Source organism: Mesoplodon mirus (assembly GCF_964341445.2).
Source record: "Mesoplodon mirus genome assembly, chromosome: 8".
Lineage (NCBI taxonomy): Eukaryota > Metazoa > Chordata > Mammalia > Artiodactyla > Ziphiidae > Mesoplodon > Mesoplodon mirus.
The window spans coordinates 73,811,346-73,831,803 of NC_138984.1; the positions used below are offsets into that span (position 1 = coordinate 73,811,346).

At 41.2% G+C, this 20,458-nt stretch overlaps 1 protein-coding gene across 6 annotated transcripts in view; it reads left to right on the forward strand.

The window, feature by feature from the left end:
* Positions 1-16,485, forward strand: part of UPP2 (uridine phosphorylase 2) — a 45,212-nt gene extending 28,727 nt beyond the window's left edge. The window contains exons 5-9 of one of the 6 annotated variants that reach the window (XR_014294837.1): positions 31-240; positions 2,794-2,940; positions 3,828-3,973; positions 14,112-14,154; positions 14,989-15,007. Coding sequence is in view for 4 of the 6 variants with exons in the window: in XM_082630318.1 (XP_082486444.1) it covers positions 31-240; positions 2,794-2,940; positions 14,989-15,140 (509 nt within the window). In the remaining 2 variants the exon portion in view is untranslated. Of the gene's footprint in view, positions 1-30; positions 241-2,793; positions 2,941-3,827; positions 3,974-14,111; positions 14,155-14,198; positions 14,386-14,988 lie in introns of those variants that run through there. The other 5 variants (XR_014294836.1, XM_082630319.1, XM_082630320.1 and 2 more) reach the window with 5 other exon arrangements.
* Positions 16,486-20,458: the final 3,973 nt, after the last annotated feature.

Here is a 20,458-nt window from a genome sequence, read left to right on the forward strand (position 1 = left end):
TGTAACCACCTATTTATTCCCACACTGCAGGGATTGCACCGGGGTCTGTTGTAATAACAGATAGAGCCGTAGACTCCTTTTTTAAGCCCCGGTTTGAACAGGTAATCTTGGACAATGTTGTCACCAGAAGTACTGAACTTGACAAAGAACTGGCTGAGGAACTATTCAACTGTAGCAAAGAAATTCCCGACTTCCCAACCCTCATTGGACATACGATGTGTACCTATGATTTTTATGAAGGTGAGAAGAATTTATAAACTGTGAAAGCAGCAGAAAATTGCCAGCAATACTTTGTTATTCAAACCCACAATTTATATTAAAAACTCCACTTTAGAAATTCATAGTTGGGGATTAAAAAAGGAACTAAAACAGCCTTTTCAACTTACTAAAGCATAGGAACGTAAGGACATAATAAGCGGCGGAGACACACACATTTTGAGAGTGGGTTTAATCCTCCTAGAACAAATTGGATACTCAAATGCAATTTGTGATGTTAGCAAAATCTTATCTCTGTTGATGCCTTTAATTTAAATCGGAAAAGGGGGATATGTTTCTATGTTTCTTCCATTTTGAGGTACAGTCACCTGTACCTTGGAAGGGATCTGGTACCCAGGAAAGAGTCGGAACCAGGAAATAGGAAGAGATATTTGGGGGAGGAAATCCCAAAGGGATGGGGTAGTCTCAGAGCAGTTCTTTTTTCTCTTGGCCATGAGTAAAATGTCCCCAAATCAAGTTTAGGAACAAAATTGATGGTGACTCCCAAGTAGCAGCTCTTGCCACAAGCAGAGAGGGGCCAGGAGAAAACACCCTCCAGGACAGACCTTGCTCATTCCATAAGAAAGAATCTAACCAGGCTTGGTACCATTCCTTGGAGGGCATTCTAGAAATCTTTCAGTGTAGCTGTGTTTGTGTATGTTCATCAAACTATGTATTACCTCTTTTTTTTTTTTTTTTTTTTTGTGGTATGCGGGCCCCTCACTGTTGTGGCCTCTCCCGTTGCGGAGCACAGGCTCTGGACTCGCAGGCCCAGCGGCCATGGCTCATGGGCCCAGCCGCTCCGCAGCACGTGGGACCCTCCCAGACCGGGGCACGAACCCGTGTCCCCTGCATCGGCAGGCGGACTCCCAACCACTGCGCCGCCAGGGAAGCTCTTACCTCATTTTAAATTATTTTTCTTTTCTTTTCCCTTTGGATCAAACTTAGACTATTATATTGAATTCTAAACAGTTATATATGGAGATATATTATCTATAAACATTACTTCAGGTTAGTAAAGGTGTTGTCACCAATATGTGTTATAAAATAGGGGCCACTTTGGGTCTGATAGGGTTGAGACTTTGTCTCAGGCCACTGGCCCCTTCATGGGGTGGGTCACTGATGGGTTTAAGCCAGAACTTGCAAATGGTACCCATTGGAGTCAATGTTTTCTTTGGGCTGCACAGTATTTTTTAGAATATGAATTATTTTGCCAACATTTATAATTTCTGGAGATGTCATATGAAAATCCAGATTTTTGGCTTCTTGAAATAACATAACATTAAAAATATAAAATAATTTATTCATGGCAGCCCTGGCAAGCCTCGGCCCACATCTGGGGCTACATTCACTGAAGGTGAGGTGAGGCTGCTCCCTTCCAACAGGTAGACCTCGTTGACATTACCTGCTTAACCTGTGAGACATCTGAGTTTGAATCGGCTAAAATAACACTGCATTAGAGGTGTTGGCAGGCAGCCCTAAGAAGGAGGGCACAAGGAGAAGCAGACAGCAAGGATGGAAATAGCATGAAAGATAGAGAAAAGGGAAAAAAGAGGAGCTTCCCTGGTGGCACAGTGGTTGAGAGTCCGCCTGCCGATGCAAGGGACACGGGTTCATGCCCCGGTCCGGGAAGATCCCACATGCCGCGGAGCGGCTGGGCCCGTGAGCCATGGCTGCTGAGCCTGCGCGTCCGGAGCCTGTGCTCCGCAACGGGAGAGGCCACAGCAGTGAGAGGCCTGCGTACTGCAAAAAAAAAAAAAAGAGGATTTTGCAATATGGATGGTGACAGAGTCTACTGGCCTCCTTACTTCAAGAGGACGCCCTTGGGGGTGGGGCGCAGTGAAGCCTGTTCCCAGCGCAGCCACGGTGTTGGAGGAGTAACAGCATCAGGCTTTTCTCCACCTCCTCTGGCCCCACTGGTACAGATGGAATTCAAGTGCTAAGTAAACACCCAGAGCAGCCTAGAAGGGAAAATGTGATCGCAAAAGAATGGTGTGCAGCCTGAGGTGTGTGGCAAGGAAAAGGTGGACAAATCGACCATTTGTGTATGGCCACCATGGTCATGAGGCACAGATGGAGCTGCAATGTCCAAACCACCACCCTGGTCCTCAAGTAGCTCAGGATCATCACTGGGGCTTGGAGCCTTTTCTTCTTCCCCAGCACCTGTCCCTGGGCCAGCTGCCAGTCGCAGGTGCAACCTGAGATTTTCCTCAAAGGGCAGATCTTCCAGAGACCCTCCAGGTCCTGCTGTCTCTGGGCACAGTGCTGGCTGCTGTGGCCATTCAATGGTCACTTGCCCCAGAGCTGGGGGAGCTCAGTGCCATGGAGATTCCTCTCTGTGTGAGACTCTTGAGCTGGGCACAGCCTTGCCCCAGGTCCTTTGATAGGATGATTCAGATGGCCAGATTTATCCTACCTGGGGTGCAAGCCCATGAGTTAGAGTCAGCCACAGAGCACTTGGGCTGACAGCAAGCCTCTTAGTGATGCCACAGCCACCGTGGGACATCAAGCCGCTAAACATTCTCCATTCTCTTTCAGGCCAGGGTCGACTTGATGGAGCGCTGTGCTCCTTTTCCAGAGAAAAGGGGTTAGATTACTTGAAAAGAGCATATAATGCCGGCATCAGGAATATCGAAATGGAATCTACGGTGTTTGCGGCCATGTGTAGACTTTGTGGTCTAAAAGGTAAGATTTTCATGAATGCCTAAGGGTCAGATTCTCCTCTTTCATGAAGTTATTTTCACTCTTCAGGAGAATAAAAAGGAATCCAGCTATATATTACTTTGGGTTGAATGCACGGTTATCTCATAATATCTTGTGAGTGGGCAGGACATTATTTGCTATGCAAATGAGGAAACCAGGCCTCAAGGGTCAAAAGTAAGTTGCCCAAGGTCACCAGCTAGTGGGTTACATAGCCAAGACTTGATAGATTGTTCTGCTTTCTTCATCCTGGTAGTGGATGCTGTTTTCTACTACAATTGAATTTACTGGGACATGACACAAATAAAATATTCCTAAAATAGTCCATCAAAGGACAAAATATCAGTGGAGTAGTGTGTTTTTAAAGTTAATTTACATGCATTCTTGCTTTTCCCAACTTTTTTATTTTGAAAAAAAAATCAATAATACAGAAAAATTGAAATAGTGTGTATGTATATACGTGTGTGTGTGTATATATATATATATATATATATATACATATATATACACACACACACGTATACACAAACACACCTATTTGCTTTTTTCTCCTGAATCACTGTATATAAATTATAAATATTATGCCACTTAACTCTTGTAACTTAGCATCATTTCCTAAGAATAAGGATGTCCTCCTAATGACCACAATACAAGTATCAAACCAAAAAAATATATATTTAAGAAAAGTAAAAATCATTTCATAATGTCATTTAACATCCATTCCATATTTAAATTTTCTGATTTTCCTAAAAATATCTTTAAAGATTATTTAAATCTAATATTGAATTAACTTCATACACTGTATTGCTTAGTTATTGTATCTCTATAATTTTACATCTAGAATAGTTTCCCTACTTTTCTTTTTTCCCCAGGACAGAGGAATTTTTGAAAAGTTCAGGCAGTTATCTTGTAGAACATCCATGTTCTAGATTTGTCTGTACTTGTCATCGTGGGATTTCACTTTATTTCCTGTAAAGCAGAAGTAAAGTCTAGTGGCTTGATTAGATTCAGCTATGTGGTAAGAACACTTCATAGTAATGTAAACTTTCCATTGCACCACATCAGGGAAAGGTAATGTGAAGATATTCCACTGTTAGTAATTTCGAGTTGGATCACTTGGATCAAGGGGTAACTGTCATCTCCCTCCCCTGAAAAATTAATGTTTTCTCTCTGTAAGTAGCAAGTAACTTCTGGGATGATAATCTGGCACTGTGTGAACGAATATCCTGTAATCCAATCATCTTTTCCCAGTGATTTTAGCATGGAATACAAATGATGATTTTCTAATTCCATCATTCCTCCTACGTTTGTTAGCTACCATTCTTTTAAGAAGAGCCTTTCTTTCTCACACTCTTCCTCTCTCTTTTTTCTTTCTGGTGGCAGGGAATCGTTATTGTTTGGTGGATTTTCTTCAAAGCAGTGTGTTATAAGCAGTTTCTGTCATTATTCTTTTTGATACTCAAATTATCCCAAATGTGGCCAGGAAGAGCCCCTTCTAGTGCACTCTTTTGTCCTTTTGACATAATTCTCTTAACTCTCGAGAATTTTCTTGCTTTCAGGCACAATGGGATTCTTAGGTACCACTTACACTTTCCTTGCCTCAGGCCTGGGATCAGCCATTTCTCCAAGAATCTCTGCTTCCTTTGGGTGGAGAGTGGCATTAAGAAACCAAATATGTGTGTGGCATGCATTTTTATTTTTGGTGAAATTATTCCAATAGAACCACTAATCTCTGACCAACACCAAGAAAACCTACTGAAGTAAAACATAATTTTCACAAGGACTAATCAATATAACTATTGTTTGTGATTTAAAATTATTTTCATAGTCATCCTCTAGATTAAAAAGCTACAAACAATAAATGCTGGAGAGGGTGTGGAGAAAAGGGAACCCTCTTGCACTGTTGGTGGGAATGTAAATTGATACAGCCACTATGGAGAACAGTATGGAGGCTCCTTAAAAAACTACAAATAGAACTACCATATGACCCAGCAATCCCGGTACCGGGCATATACCCTGAGAAAACCATAATTCAAAAAGAGTTATGTACCAAAATGTTCATTGAAGCTCTATTTACAATAGCCAGGAGATGGAAGCAACCTAAGTGTCCATCATCGGATGAATGGATAAAGAAGATGTGGCACATATATACAATGGAATATTACTCAGCCATAAAAAGAAACGAAATTGAGTTATTTGTAGTGAGGTGGATGGACCTAGAGTCTGTCATACAGAGTGAAGTAAGTCAGAGAAAGACAAATACCATATGCTAACACATATATATGGAATTTAAGAAAAAAAATGTCATGAAGAACCTAGGGTTAAGACGGGAATAAAGACACAGACCTACCAGAAAATGGACTTGAGGATATGGGGAGGGGGAAGGGTAAGCTGTGACAAAGTGAGAGAGTGGCAATGGACATATATACACTACCAAACGTAAAATAGATAACTAGTGAAGCAGCCGCATAGCACAGGGAGATCAGCTTGGTGCTTTGTGACCACCTAGAGGGGTGGGATAGGGAGGGTGGGAGGGAGGGAGACGCAAGAGGGAAGAGATATGGGAACAAATGTATAACTGATTCACTTTGTTATAAAGCAGAAACTAACACACCATTGTAAAGCATTTATACTCCAATAAAGATGTTTAAAAAATTCAAGTTTTATTGATGGAAGAGGTAAACCTGCAGTTAATTAAATATTCTTTATTAAATTGGCTATGAAAGCCTCAGACCTAAAGCAAAAGAGCACCATCTAAAATACTATTTTTGAGTGGGAAGCAGTCCCCAATTATGAACAATGATGTCTAAGAAAATGTTGGAGCAACCTTTTTTAGAATTCATAGTTTTGTTTTTCATATAGCAATTATCTTTTTTTTTTTTCAGAAAAGAGCCCATAAAATATGTCATCTATCAAACGTGTTTTATAGTGTACCTACTGAGTGCATAGCACAATACAAGAAGCTTGGTTTTTAAATCAAATCTTTTTGGCTGATAAGATTTGTCTCAATTATTATCTTCCTAAAGAAAGAAGGACTTCTGTGCATCAACCAGTGGCCTGAGCACCCAAGCAGTAGGGACACAGCAGAGGATGACACAGACAGAATCTCTGCCCTTGCGGAGTCTAGGGGGGAGGCAAACAACAACAACAGAGAGCAATCTATAATAATATGGTAATATGTTGGATGCTGAGGAGCATGATGGTGAGAAATAAGGCAGGGAAAGGGCACAGGGACAACCAAGGTAGGAAGGAAAACCATACATTAAAATAGGGAAGGGTACACAGAGAAGGTGCCATTTAGGAAAATGCCACGTGGGTGTCTGGGCAAAAGGAGTCCAGGAAATGCAAATCTAAGGCTACCAGGCAGGAGCATTCAGAGTGTGACGGAGAAACAGGGAGACCAGTGTGTCTGGAGGGGAGCGACAGCAGTGGAGAGGGTAGGAGATGGAGGGAGTATGGACTGTGTGGTCCCTATGAGAACTGTGACTTTCACTCTGAGAGATATGATAAGTCATTGCTTTGAATAGAGAGGTGACGGGATGTGGCTTGCGTTGGAACAGGAGCACACTGGCTGCTGATCTGGGAAGAGCCTACTGGGGTTAAGGGCACAAGCAGGGAGAGAAGTAAGAGGGCTGATACAGTAGTCTAGGGAGAGATGATAGACCAGTACAACAACCGTGGAGGAGGTGAGAAGCAGTCATATGCTAGATACGTCTTGAAGGCAAATCCAACAGGATTTGTTGACAATTTGATGTGAATTTGGAGAGAAATGTGAGTGAAAAATGATTTCCAGGTTTTTGGCCTGAACAGCTGGAAGGATGGAGTTATCACAGTTGGGATAGAAAAAATTGGGTGAGGATTTGGCAGTACTGTAGTAGACATCAAATAGAGGCTAAGTAAGTAGGTGGACTTATGAATCTGGAGTTTAGGTGAGAAATTTGGACTGGGGAAGTAAAATTGGAAGTTGACAGCATATAGATGGCATTTAAAGCCATGTAACAAATGAGATGACAAAGTGCCTGAGTGTAGAAACGGATGAAAAAGTCAGGGGAGGTGAGGGAGATCCAGCAGAAACTAAGGAAGAGTCATCAGTGCAATTGGCAGTAATCCTGGAGAGTCTAGTGTCCCAGCCCCAAAGAAGAAATCTTCAAAGAAGTAAAGAATTACAGCCCAGTAATGCCTTATTTGATCACAAGTGGAACTTTAATTCTAATACTTGTCCTTATTGTCAATCAATTTTAATATACAAAACTACAAACAAAATGTATGCGGTAACATTTTAGAAAGGAGTTATAGGTCACAAGAAGAGATTAATTGTAGAACCACTACTCTCATCTCAGAATGAATGTACACACAAATCCTTGTAACATATGAGTAAAGGATGCAAGTGCATCCTTGTCCTCTTTAGAAGGCCATCATTAAGACCTCCTTTCAGGGAAACAGTAGCATCTGCTTTTCCCTCCACAAGTTAGTGGGAATGGGAGCCCCAGAGGTGGGCAGCTTGCCCTTTCCTGAGCAGCAGCCTAACCAGCACATGACCTGCAGGCACACCTGGATTCAGATGTTTCTGCTCCAGGAAACGTTTCCTCACATTTCTTTCTTATGGAAACAGCAAGCGGTCACTTGGGTCATGGCTCCACCTGATATGCAGATGGAGGAAAATTTGGTAACCAGTTTAGTCAAACATAAAATGCCGCGTCACGAACTGCTGCCCTGATGTAAGTTTAGTGATGACCATCAGTTCTTTCTTAAGAGGCAGCCAGAGAGAGTTCTAGGCTTGTGAACCCCGGACCCTAGTCTTTCTCTCTTTGAGGGTGCTGCCAAAACCTCAGCGATGTTATTCTGTTATGAGGGATGTTTTTGTCCTTGCCACGAATCCTTGTGGCCTTGCTCTCTCTGCCAGCTGCAGGTGCCTTCCCGGACTCTGTCCTCTCTAGCTTGCCCCATGCTGCGTTTTCCTTTTTCTGCTGCTATTGGAGCTGTAGGTAGCTGACTTCAGCCTGCCAATAGCTCTCTTCCAGGCCACTGCTGCAGCCTTTCCACTGAGCAGACGACCCCTTCTGGGCTGTCAACACTCACACTAAAGGTTGTATCTGTAACTCTGTAGTTCTGTAGTTCTCGGGAGTATTTCTGTCCAAATTTCTTCATGGTGACAGGGACTCTTTATCTACCTCAGACACCATTTCCAAAGGTGTACTCCTGGTACAGGAAGATCAACACCTGGAAGGTCAACCACCAAGGAAACAGACAAAAAACCCCATGCATATGATGCTAACATGTTCCTATCTTTCATCCCCACTTCATTATATCCTTCCGCAAAAGCAGTGAAGCTTGGAAAAGCTCTGTGTGAGGTAGAAAAGCTTGCTCTGGGGAAGGGCTGAGAGAGACTTCACAAGCAGCTGTTTTAACATACTTATTAGGGAGGTTATATACCAGTGGTAAGTGACACTGGAAAATGTGTTTCATCTGGCACCGAAAGCTCAGGGCTCCCAGGCCTAGTGCCCCTCCCCCTCAATCCCTCTCCCACTGTCAGCAATGGCCCTTTCCACCCAGTCTCTCCAGACAGCCTTCTCTAATGGTCTTTTTATGTCCCTTTAATACTACCAGATGACTGGATAGCCAATCTGACTTCATACTAAGGCAATGCCGGCTAATAAATAACAACTTTTTATTTAAACAAGAGTCTTCTAGAGGCTCATTGTCCTAACTCAGAGGAGTCAGTCATTGACTTTGGACCGTTGCAAAAACAGATCTTTCTGCATTCACCTGGGACCACATGGATTACCACTTCTTATCTTTATGATTAATATAAGATCTCACCATAAGTCTCACTTCATCAGAGAAGTTTTGCATGACTACCTAAACTAAACTTACTCACATTCATTCTACTTACTCACTCATTCACTCATTCCACTTCATTTCTCTGCATCACATTTACCACTATACCAGACTACATTTCTGTTTTCTTTATATATTAACTTACATAGTATTTTACATGTATTAATGCATGGGGGGTATGTATTTAGCATCTCTCTCCATTACAGTATAAGTAGCATGACAACAGGGACCTTGTTTGTCTTTTTTTTGCTATATCTCTAGCACTTAGAATAATATCTGCCATATGGGCATTCAATAAATATTTACTAAATGAATGAACAAATGAGTGAACAGAATGACCACTCAACCCCTACTGACCGTGAAAGACGGCTATAACAAATTCAACTGGTTCCTTCATTACCCAGCTACATTTATGGCTTGGAATTTTCTAAAGGACTTCGGAGTGCCACATAACTGTCCAACTAGGAAGAGGCAAAGCCTTAAAGTTAAGCCTCCCTTTGCTGTAAGTTTCATACAATACTTCTGCTACAGCTGTAGCCCTTGGATCTCCTGATATTTGATAGGTGGACAAACTGCTTGAAATGGGGCCACGGACACCCCTAAGTCACTACTGTTATCCTGATCTCATTATCCTGAAAAATAATAGTGGGAATCCATTGTTGCTTTAACAAAGATTTGGGTGAGGGAAATAGTGGCCATCACAGAATTATTCTACCTTGAAAGGCTGAACCTTCAGAACAAGGTAAACCCACTTTACAATGCTGTATGAATGCATTCATCTATGGTTTTATAATATGCATACATCTGTCCCTCTCTTAAAGCAAAATCTACTTTAATTAAACCCCTAACATTCTGATTAAAGATGTTAATCCTTTTGCACTGTGAACTTGTGATAAGTACGTTCAATTTTTATCCATCTTTAAAAGACAGTGCCTGCTGCCTTTTGACACACGCTTGCTTGCATGGCAATATATGAAACATAATATTTATCCAAGATTAGTTCCACTTAAATCTTTGTCTTTAGTTGTTGGCAGCACTCACAGTGGGTTTTCTTTAAGGGTAATGGAAGAATTCAGTGTTATTTCTTTTGACAGATACTGGGAACTTTGGGAATGTATTCAGTCTTTATAATATTACAGCTCAGTGAAAGGGAGCAGAATCTGGCTTTAGTTCCATTTTATATTCTTCTGCTAGTCCCAGAAATGAAGGCTATTGGGCTCTGGGAACTGCAGGATGATCACTGATAAAGTAAAAAAGATATTACAACAAGGATTAAAGATTATACTCAGTCTGGAACTGGACCGTTTCTTAACTCAAAAATGAGGAAAATTGGGGTTTTGAAATATTATTACACAAAGGCAAAAGGCAACCCATTGCAGCTCTTCACCCTCACAGTATCTCCTGAGAGATACTGTGGCTCAGAGAGGTTAAATTACTTTCCCAAGTTCTCACAGTAAATAAGAAGTAGCTGGACTGGAACTGGAACAGAGCTCTGTCTGACTTGAGGTCCCTGTGCACCATGCCCTGCTGTGTCTTCCCAGCAGCCTCCCATGGATGCACAAGGTTCAGATCTCTATTCAGAGGAACCAAAAAAACAAACAAACAAAAACAACTGCAGGTTTTTCTATTTTAAAAGTTAGCTGTGCTACTTTAGAAAGAAAGCAAACCCCCTAAGGGCTAACCACATACCAAGATGGTTAGTGTTGGAATGAAATAAAGCATTACATTGATACTTAGTCAGTAGTATGCACAGTTATTATTTTACCAAGAAAATAAGTCAGTGTGTCTGGGAAATCAGGCATAAATGGTTAAGTAATTCATTTATTACGCTTATAAAGACAGGATTTAAAAAAATTGTTTCTTCTTGCTTTGCTGGTTTTTACATATTTTAAATCAAGGTCAGTGTCTAGAGTTTTGTTTGATTCATTTTAATTCTACTCTCCTGTCCTCTATCCTACTCCTGCCTTCCTGTACCAACACACTCACACGTTAGAGAATGATTTGGGGCCACAGATTCAACTTTTTGTGTGTTGGCATTACCTGTGACCCGCCTCTTCCTTCCTGTGACCCCAGTGGGGCTCCCTGGGTTCTCCCTGTTGGAGCTTCCGCCCCTAGCACAGCAGGCACATCCTCTGCCCGTCCTGACACATCTCTGGTTGGAGGTTCAGCATCCAGCAGAAGCGCAAGTCCCTAAGTTTGCAGCTGAACCTCCTGGAGATGAAAGCATGGTCCTCATACCAAGATAATGTGAGGCACAGAAGCTGAGCAAGACCTTTGAGGTCCAACCTGCTCCTTTCTCAGAGAATGAAATAAGACCCAGAGAGTAAAAAGTGACCTGTCTAAGGAAACACAGCCAGATCAAAATGAAGATGGACTAGCCCTGTTATCTCCTGCCTCCTCACCCCCATTCCCGGCACTATTCCATAGGTATAAAAGAGTATCATATTTATCTATCGACAGATTGCTTATACTTTCTCCTTTTTCTAAAAGGCATTAGCAGCAGCTTTCAATAAAAGATGAATGTATAAATAATTTAAGCAAAGGTAAAGAGAATAAGAGGCATGTATTTAAGGGAGTGGATGGGGAGTTCTCAATATCAAAGAGCTACCTGGTAGGGCAACACTAAATCTAAATACTTAGATTTAGTTCTGAGTTTCCTAGAGGCCAAGTTGAAAATGGAAACACTTTGAGTTACACAGCTCTCATTATCTTATAAAGAAAGCATTTAAGGTTTGTCATAAAAACGTTATCCAAATGTTAAACTTAAGTGAAATTATCAGCTATATTACATCGACAGTGTCTTTAGTAACACTTTTATAAAAGATATGGGACAATTTTTGATAGAGTTAATGCTAAATCTTGGTTCTCTGGGAACCTAAAGTACTAGGGTGCAGGTATGAACATTTGCTTTAATTTGATTTAATTCAGGATAGAGTTTAAAGTCTTTAAAGCAATAGCTGTCAAATATCAATGTGCAAATAATTTAACTGAGTTTTTTTTAAAAAAAATACAGATTAACTGCCCTTTCTTATTCCTCACTTCTTTTTCTGTATGTCTGTGATAAAGTCTAAAAATCTGCATTATTAACAAGCTCTGGTTCTGACGCAAGTGACCAGTGGAGCACATTTTCAGAAATGTCAGTCTAGATGAACAACTTGTTCCTATGCTCCTTAGCTTTGATCAGATCCTTTGAATATAAATTTTCTCCACTTGGTTTTTGATTAGCAGTCAACAACCTGAGACAGACGTCTCAGAGGAGACAGAGGATGTGCAAAGGTTCTGGGTTGTTGAGGTTTCTGTGTTTTATATACCAGGCACCCAGGGAATAAAGATGGGGTCTGCCTAAAAAGCTCAAACCTTGAGAAGTGAAGGACTCCCTGTAAAGGGCCGGGGAGAGGTGGGAGAGGAGCAGTCCTAAGGGCCAGGCTGGAAACTCCAAAGCCAACCTTTGCTGCTTTGCCATTTTCTGAGACCCAGCCCTATTTGGTTCTGCTGTGCACAGGGAGTTTCTGCCTCACATTGCTGCCTTTGCCTACAATTCATGGGAAAACCTTCCTGGAACTCCATTCTGAATCACAGAGGTGGGGCTAAAGCAGGGATCCATGAGGGACCATAGATTTCTAATAATTCAGGGTGGGCTTCAGGAGCCCTGAAACCCTTGAAATTATATACAATATTTTGTGTGTATGTGCATACGTGTATTTTTGTGAAAAGAGGTTGCAGTTAACAACTTTCATCAGATTTGCAAAGGGAACAAAAACAATCAAAGAGGTAGAATCACTGGGAGTTCCTGGTGGCCGAGGGTACATTGAGCTTCACGTTAACACTGGTGTGTTCCCATCCCATTGCAGCCTGAGGTCAGTTAGCTGACAACCTCCTTGGTGACAGCTAGGTCACTGAATGCCTCTCTGCAGGAGCCATCCTCCCTGCCCAACCTGAGGATTATGGTAGCAAAGCTGTCAGGCTTAACTTTGACAAACTGTTTTGGGTAAATTAGTCCCTTTTAATTGCTTGTGGAAATAGTAATTTTAGATGACAAGATTATTACAGGCTGCTTGTTAATGGGTCCTCCAGCATCAAGAAAACACCACTGAGATTGCGACGACCTGTTCTTGTCCCTCTTTGGCCTCACCCTTGAAATAGCCGGAGAAGACGTTAAGTCAAGTCAGCTCCCGCTCCTTGACAAGCACAGAGCATTTGTTTCCTTTTATCCTGCTGCCAAGTGAAGGATTAGAGAAGGACTTTCATCTTTTCCCTGCTGCCACCAGCTCATGTCAGCCGTCACAGACTTGCTGATCATTAACTTGAAAAGCCGAGGAAGTTTCTAGCTCTTCCATTTACTTGTTTACCTGTTGGGCCAACTTGCTTTACAACTGAATGAGTTTTGAATAAACAGGGTCCTAGGTGATGAAAATACTTGACTCAGCTCAAGTTGGATATTTTCAATTGCTGTTCAGTTCACTGAACAGGAGGGTCAGTTTAACTGATCGGTCAGGGCAGGTCTGCCTTATGGTTCGCCATGTGCAGAGGAGGAGGGATGGGAGGTAGAGGAGTCTTCTCAGCAGTTTATGAAGCTGGGAATTGATTGGCTATTTACTAGCTGTGTCCTACTGGGCCATTTGACCTCCCTAAGCCCTCATTTCATCATTTGTCCAAAGGGGATACAAATAATAGCTAGCTCATGGCACAGCTATGAAGTCTAAATGGTATCATAAATACCCAGCATATAGCAAGAGCTAAACCAAACAAAAAAGATAGCATCTATTATAATTACAGTCCATTTATCCTTCTCAAATCCAGAAGTCTGAGATAGTGCAGGAGTCAAAGAAATAAATATCACACTCACACCCAACTTTATCTTCATGACCTCAAAGCTTGTGACTGTAGCTACATCTAATCCCAGATCTGCTGAAATCCTTTTTAAAATGATACAGATGAAGATAGAGATTGTGACACTGCTATCAATTCAAAGTGGTTGTCACTGATTTCAATATGTATAACCACATTCCTTGAAATCAAAGATTTCATGTGAAATTGATGATAAAGAATTTGCAGGGGACCCAATGTCTCTCTCTTGTTCTTGCTGGAACAAACCAAAGACGCCGCTTTTATGGTGTGTTTTCAAAAATGAGAATTTCATTTTTTTTAAAAGAAAGATGTTTGCTCTTTCCCCCTAGTTTTGTAACTATCACAAGATTTTGTATTCATTCTTTAGAAACTAAATGCTAATAAATGTGCTCCTTCATGGAGCTGATTCTTAAGCATATCATTTATGCATATCATTTCATTTAAGCATATCATTTCATTTTTTTTCTCAGATATCAAAAGAGTCAGTACTCGCCTTTATTGCTATTTCCCAAGGTTAGTGGTCATATCTCTTCTCTATTTACTTCCCTCTCCAGTAGGCAAACTCAAACACTGCACCAAGGAGTAAAATGTCATCTCAGGAAAAAAATGGCTAGCTCTCTAGTTATATCCTGAAGTAAGAAAGGCCTGCTTGACGTAGAGAATGGACTTGAGGACATGGGGAGTGGGAAGGGTAAGCTGGGATGAAGTGAGAGAGTGGCAATGGACATATATACACTACCAAATGTAAAACAGATAGCTAGAGGGAAGCAGCCGCATAGCACAGGGAGATCAGCTCGGTGCTTTGTGACCCCCTAGAGGGGTGGGATAGGGAGGGTGGGAGGGAGAGGCAAGAGGGAAGAGATATGGGAACATATGTATATGTTTAGCTGATTCACTTTGTTATAAAGCAGAAACTAACACACCATTGTAAAGCAGTTATACTCCAATAAAGATGTTAAAAAAAAGAAAAAGAAAATCCTGCTCTAAGAATTGGAAATGGGACAGAAAGATGGAGGTTTGTGTATCTTGGATGGCAAAGATCCCTCCTTGTTCTTATCTTGAACACAAACCTTTTCTAAGCCTTAATGTAGCCAATTATAGGGGAAAGGAGAAGGGAGAGTGCTGAAAATTATTTCAATTAACTTATTTAGGTGGAGTGCTTGGTGGGAGTCCACAGAAATATGAATTATAATTCATATGGAAGTCTGGAAGGTTCAGTGGATTGCATTTACGTAACAGGGAAAAAAACACAAAGTACATGTGCTAGGGACACGGGGGTGTCTGGTTAATGTTTCTATACAAAAGATAAACCCATTTGTTTGGTAATGGTCTTATTTGCTCTTCTAGCTGCTGTGGTCTGTGTGACACTTCTCAACAGACTTGAATGTGACCAGATCAACTCTCCCCATGATGTTCTGGTGGAGTACCAGAAACGGCCTCAGCTCCTAATCTCCAGATTCATCAAACGGCGGCTTGGACTTCGTGACCAGACATCATAGCTGGGCAGCCCAATCCTTCCCTACAAGTTTGTAGTTCCAGTCATAATGTTGAAGTCATATATTATTTGTGGCATTTTTATATAGTTCTCATCCACATGCTAAAATCATAATTGAATGATTTTATACAACCCTTTCTCTTAAAAAAAGAATTTATTGTAAGTTTAATAACTTACATTAAATTCAAATTTCATTTTAGAATGAGTTAGCTAAGTCAGTCTAATAATTAAAACTGTAAAACTCCTGTACTGTGACATTTGGAGTTTCATATGCAGCATTAATTAGGTTCACATCAAAATAGATCAACCACTTGTGGATACAGTTACCCGTCACTCTGTTTCTGAAACTAATCCAGAAATTCATGTTAGAACGTTGTCAGGCACTTCTAGATGTTGGACAAGTGACAGAAATTGATCATGCATATTCAAAATATTTACAGAAAAAAAGTGTCAGTGTAATGTAGGTCTATATGAAAAAGCTACACTTAGGGAAACGTGACCATACTTCTTTTTTTTCCCCTGCAGGATTTCAGTGCACCATGTAATAGGGTTAGAGGCTTAGGTTTGCCCATGTTTGTGATTTTATCACAAAAAGTAACAACTCTAGATCACACGTTGATTTTCAAATGAAAACCCTTGGAAATGCAAAGAAAGGTCTTCATTTTTCTTCAGAAATCACAAATGATTAAATCACCTTCTAGCAGTTTTTTTTTTCTTTTAAGGAAATGCATTTTGAAGAGGCTGTGTTTGTTTTTTGTTTGTTTGTTTGTTTGTTTGTTTGTTTGCGGTACGTGGGCCTCTCACTGTTGTGGTTTCTCCCGTTGCGGAGCACAGGCTCCGGACGCGCAGGCTCAGCAGCCGTGGCTCACGGGCCTAGCTGCTCCACAGCATGTGGGATCTTCCCGGACAGGGGCACGAACCCGTGTCCCCTGCATCAGCAGGCGGACTCTCAACCACTGTGCCACCAGGGAAGCCCGAGGCTGTATTTTTAAAATTTCATTTCAATATTAACCTCATAGGCTGAGGAATTAATAACAAGTGAATTTAGACCTGAGTTCAAGATGTTAAAGTCATCCTTTTGTGTGACTTTGAAGTAAGTCTTGCCTGCACCCAACCTGTACCCCTATTCAGTTTGACCCTCTGGCAGGCATGGTGCCACTTAGGGGATACACCTTGCTCTGTATGAGTTGATGCCTCCTGGGGGGTTCTTCTAAGGCTGATACACTTAAGAGTTGGGAAGCATGGATGGCGGAAAGGTGGAGGAGAGCTTACAATCTTGAAGAGCATGTAACGTTGTGTACATATATTTATATTGTTGTGGCTCAAATAAAATTTAATTCCAACCATGAGAGAGATCTCTTTTGTCTCTTTGTAATCAAAGACAATAAACAATCTCCTGAGAGGAGCATCCGTTGGGGAACTTTTTTGGCAATAGATATGCTTGGAGTGCAATTTTTAAAGTATTCCAGTAATTCACCATCAAATACCAGCATCAGAACTAAAAGTAAGGTAGAATAACACTGCGGTCATTAGTGCGGTTTTCACTGTGTTTCATATATATTTTTAGACCAAGTGGAAACTACTTCAGACTGTTCTCTGTAAGCCTTCAATATGAACTTTTATTTACCTGTTCCTGGGAAATCTTATTTTCCTTTTTATTGAGAGGAGAGGTTATGAGAGAGAGAGAGAGAGAGAGAGAGAGAGAGAAGAAAGAAAGAATCGCAGTCAGTCCTCCCCTCAGCTCCTGTGGAAGGGTGTATGTGCACACACCTGCCAGCAACCTGGGACACCTCTTTGACGAATCTGCCTTCCTCATTCCCACATCCAAACAATTGCCAAGTCCTATGAGTTGATTCACCTAGATAGCTCTCCAACCTCTCCACCAGTGGACAGCCCTCCTGCTCCTCAAGCCAGCTTCCTCCCAGCCCCACCCACAGCCTCCCACAACGCCCTCTGCAGCCTCCTTAAATTACTCATCACCGCTTGCAATTATGTCATGATTTGTGTCTCTATAGAATTAATGTGCCTAGGCTATAAGGCTCATGAGGACAAAGACTGCATTTGTTTTATTTACTGATGTACCCCAAGCACCCAAACAGTGCCTGTCTCATTCTAGGTGCTCAGTAAATGTTTGTTAAATGAAGAATGAATCCGCTTCATACATTTCCTTCATAAACTCTCACTAAAATGCCTCTAGTCTTTGCGAGACTTATCCTTTCCTTATTCAGTCCCTTGTCATCTCAGCTCTCCTTGGCTGTCCCTCTCACGACATCTCACTTTACGGGGTGGAAAGTCCTCTGTACCATTAGTGTAGAGTTGTGGTGATGTCTAGAACTTCTTGCTTTCTGCTATAGCACATGGCTTTCCCCTCTGTCAAAACCAAACCCTAGATTCATCTCCTTCAGGAAGGTCTCCAAGTTTAATTCCCCCTCAGTTCATCACATCTAGTTCCCTTAGAACTAGGGTTGCACTAGGAAGATATCAGTGTGTCCTCGTTTGTAGGCTATGCTGAGAACACCTGTCCTTTCTCATGAACTTGGATAATGGCTGCCCAGCTTGTCTTCATTTGGGAGGCGCATGCCTCCCTTCGACTGCCCTCCTTCTACCCTTCGACTGCCATGGAGTGCTGTCCGACGCAGGCATTCAGTCACTACTCACCTGTTCCTGCGCTAAGTCTGGGAACCAGCTCTTCACCTCACCTCTAACCCCACCTTCTCCACTCATTCAGTCTCGCCCTCCTAGAAATCTATTCAAGAAACAGACAGGCTTGCAAAAACTCTTCTGGTGATTTCTATGTATGGGTGTTGCAAGTATTTTTGGTATGTTTTTTCTTTGTTCATTCATTCATTATAAATCCATCTCTCTCCCTCTTCCCCAAAAGAATCAGAGACAGTTTACAAGGACAAATAAAAGCACATCAAGATAGTACAAATTAGACCTAAGTGGGAAAGAAAAAGGAAAAGGGAAGGGAAGGGGCATCATTGGCACAAAGCCTGAAGCTAATACCAAGATGCATCGCATACAGTCCATGCACTGGCAGACAGGAGGTGCTGAAATGGCTCTGGGCTGCCTAGCAGCTGCTTCATAAAGAGAAAAATTTTACAGCATCTCTAAGACAAAATGTGAACTAATCATCAGGGGAAGAACAACTAGTCGTGATTCCAAGAGGCCAGAGTGTAGTGTAGTGTAGTGTAGTGGTGAGTGTGGGGTGTGGGGTGGGGGAGGGGTGTATGTGTCAGTGCCTTTACTCCAGGTGGCTCTCAACACTGCTGCATGTTAGGGTCAGCAGGGAAGCCTTCAAAAACCACCATTTGGGGCCCCACCTCAGGCCAGCTAAATGAGAATCTCTGGAAGTGGGACTGGGAAACCCTATTTAAAAAATTTCCCCTGGTGATGTGCAGCCTGGGTCAAAAGGCACTGATTTAAAAGAATGAAGAATATGGGGATCTGGCAGGCACTCCTCCAGCTGAACTTCTAGAAGTCTTTCAATGGTGCCTCCACTGGACTAGTTATATAAAGGTCAAGCTCTTTTACTTGACTCTTACTCCTCAACAAGAACAGTATCTTTTTTCTCTAACTGAGGTATAGTTGACAGCTAAAATGTATATATTTTCAAGTGTACAATCTGATGACTTGATAATATACACACATTGTGGAATGATTACCACAATCAAGTTAATTAACACATCCATCACCTCACATAGTTACCTTTCATGCAATAGCCAAGCTATGGAAACAACATAAGTGTCTGTTGACTGATGAATGGATAAAGAAAATGTGTTATATATATGTGTGCGTTATATATGTTTATGTATGTGTGTGTATATATATATATATATATATATATACACATACATACATACACACAATGCATCGTGTGTATCTATCTATAGATAGACAGATACACACAATGGAATATTATTTATCCATTAAAAAAAGGAAATCCTGCCATTTGTGACAACATGGATGAAACTGGAGGGCATTATACCAAGTAAAATAAACCAGACAAAGACAAATACTGTACGGTATTACTTACATGTGGAATCCAAAAAAAAAGTCAGATTCATAGAAACAGAGAATAGAATGGGGGTTACCAAGGGCTGGGGGCAGAGAATGTGGAGATGTTGGTCTAAGTGGTCAAACGGTACAAATTTCTAGTTATAAGATGATAAGTTTTGAGGATCTGATGTACAGTACGGTGACTATAGTTTAACTCTGTGCTGTACACTTGAAATTTTCTAAGAGTAGATTTTTAGCATTCTCACCAAAAAGAGGAACAATATCTTAACCATTTTATATCCCCAGCAACGTGCACAGTGCCTGACACAGAGTAAAAGTGAATTAATTATACATATTAATATATTTATATATATTGTTATGGATTAAATTTTTGTGTTCCCCTCATCAAATTCATATGTTGAAGCTCTAACCCTCAGTGTGGCTATATTTGGAGATGGGGGTCTATAAGGAATTAGGTTAAATGAGGTCACAGGATGGGGCCTTGATCTGATAGAATTAGTGTCCTTATCAGAAGGGACACCAGAGAGCTCACTCTCTTTCTCTCTCTGTACACATGTACTGAGAAAAGTCCATGTGAGGATGCAGTGAGAAGGTTGCCATCTGCAAACCAGAAAGAGAGCTCTCAACCGATATGGAATCAGATGGAATCTTGGTCTGGGACTTGTAGCTTCCAGAACTGTGAGAAAATAAATTTCTGTTGTTTAAGCCACTCAGTCATTGGTATTTTATTATGGTACCCAGAGCTAAGACATATACCATATATATGAATTACATGTGTGTGTGTGCACATACATAAACAAAACCCAAAAAACAAACAAAACCACAATCAATCAGCCAATTAAAGCAAATACATAGCTGACTACCTGTCAAGTTAATTTTGCCCAAATGTTATCCCTTGACCAACCTTTCCAAGTAACGTGTATATTATTCAGTGTAATTTGCTACGTGATATCATTAACAGCCAGACCAGTTCCTCTGCTCCATGTTTCACTCCCAAACACACTAGACAATTGACACACAACACAATCTTAGTAAAACACAATCTTTGGTCCAAAATACACTCAATAACTTCTCCTGGTTTATTTTTATCCAGCTATAGAATGTTATTTAGTGCTTTGCACCCTGTAGGTACTTAACAAGGACTACAAACTATCAACTTCAGAAATACAGCAAAGTGAGTTTAAATTTTATATCCTTCTTTTAAAAACATAGCTCTTAACATTTGGGATTCATTTTGGAGACCGTTGATAAAAATCTATGGACCTGCTCAGCAGAAAAATGCACATTCACATGTATATCCCT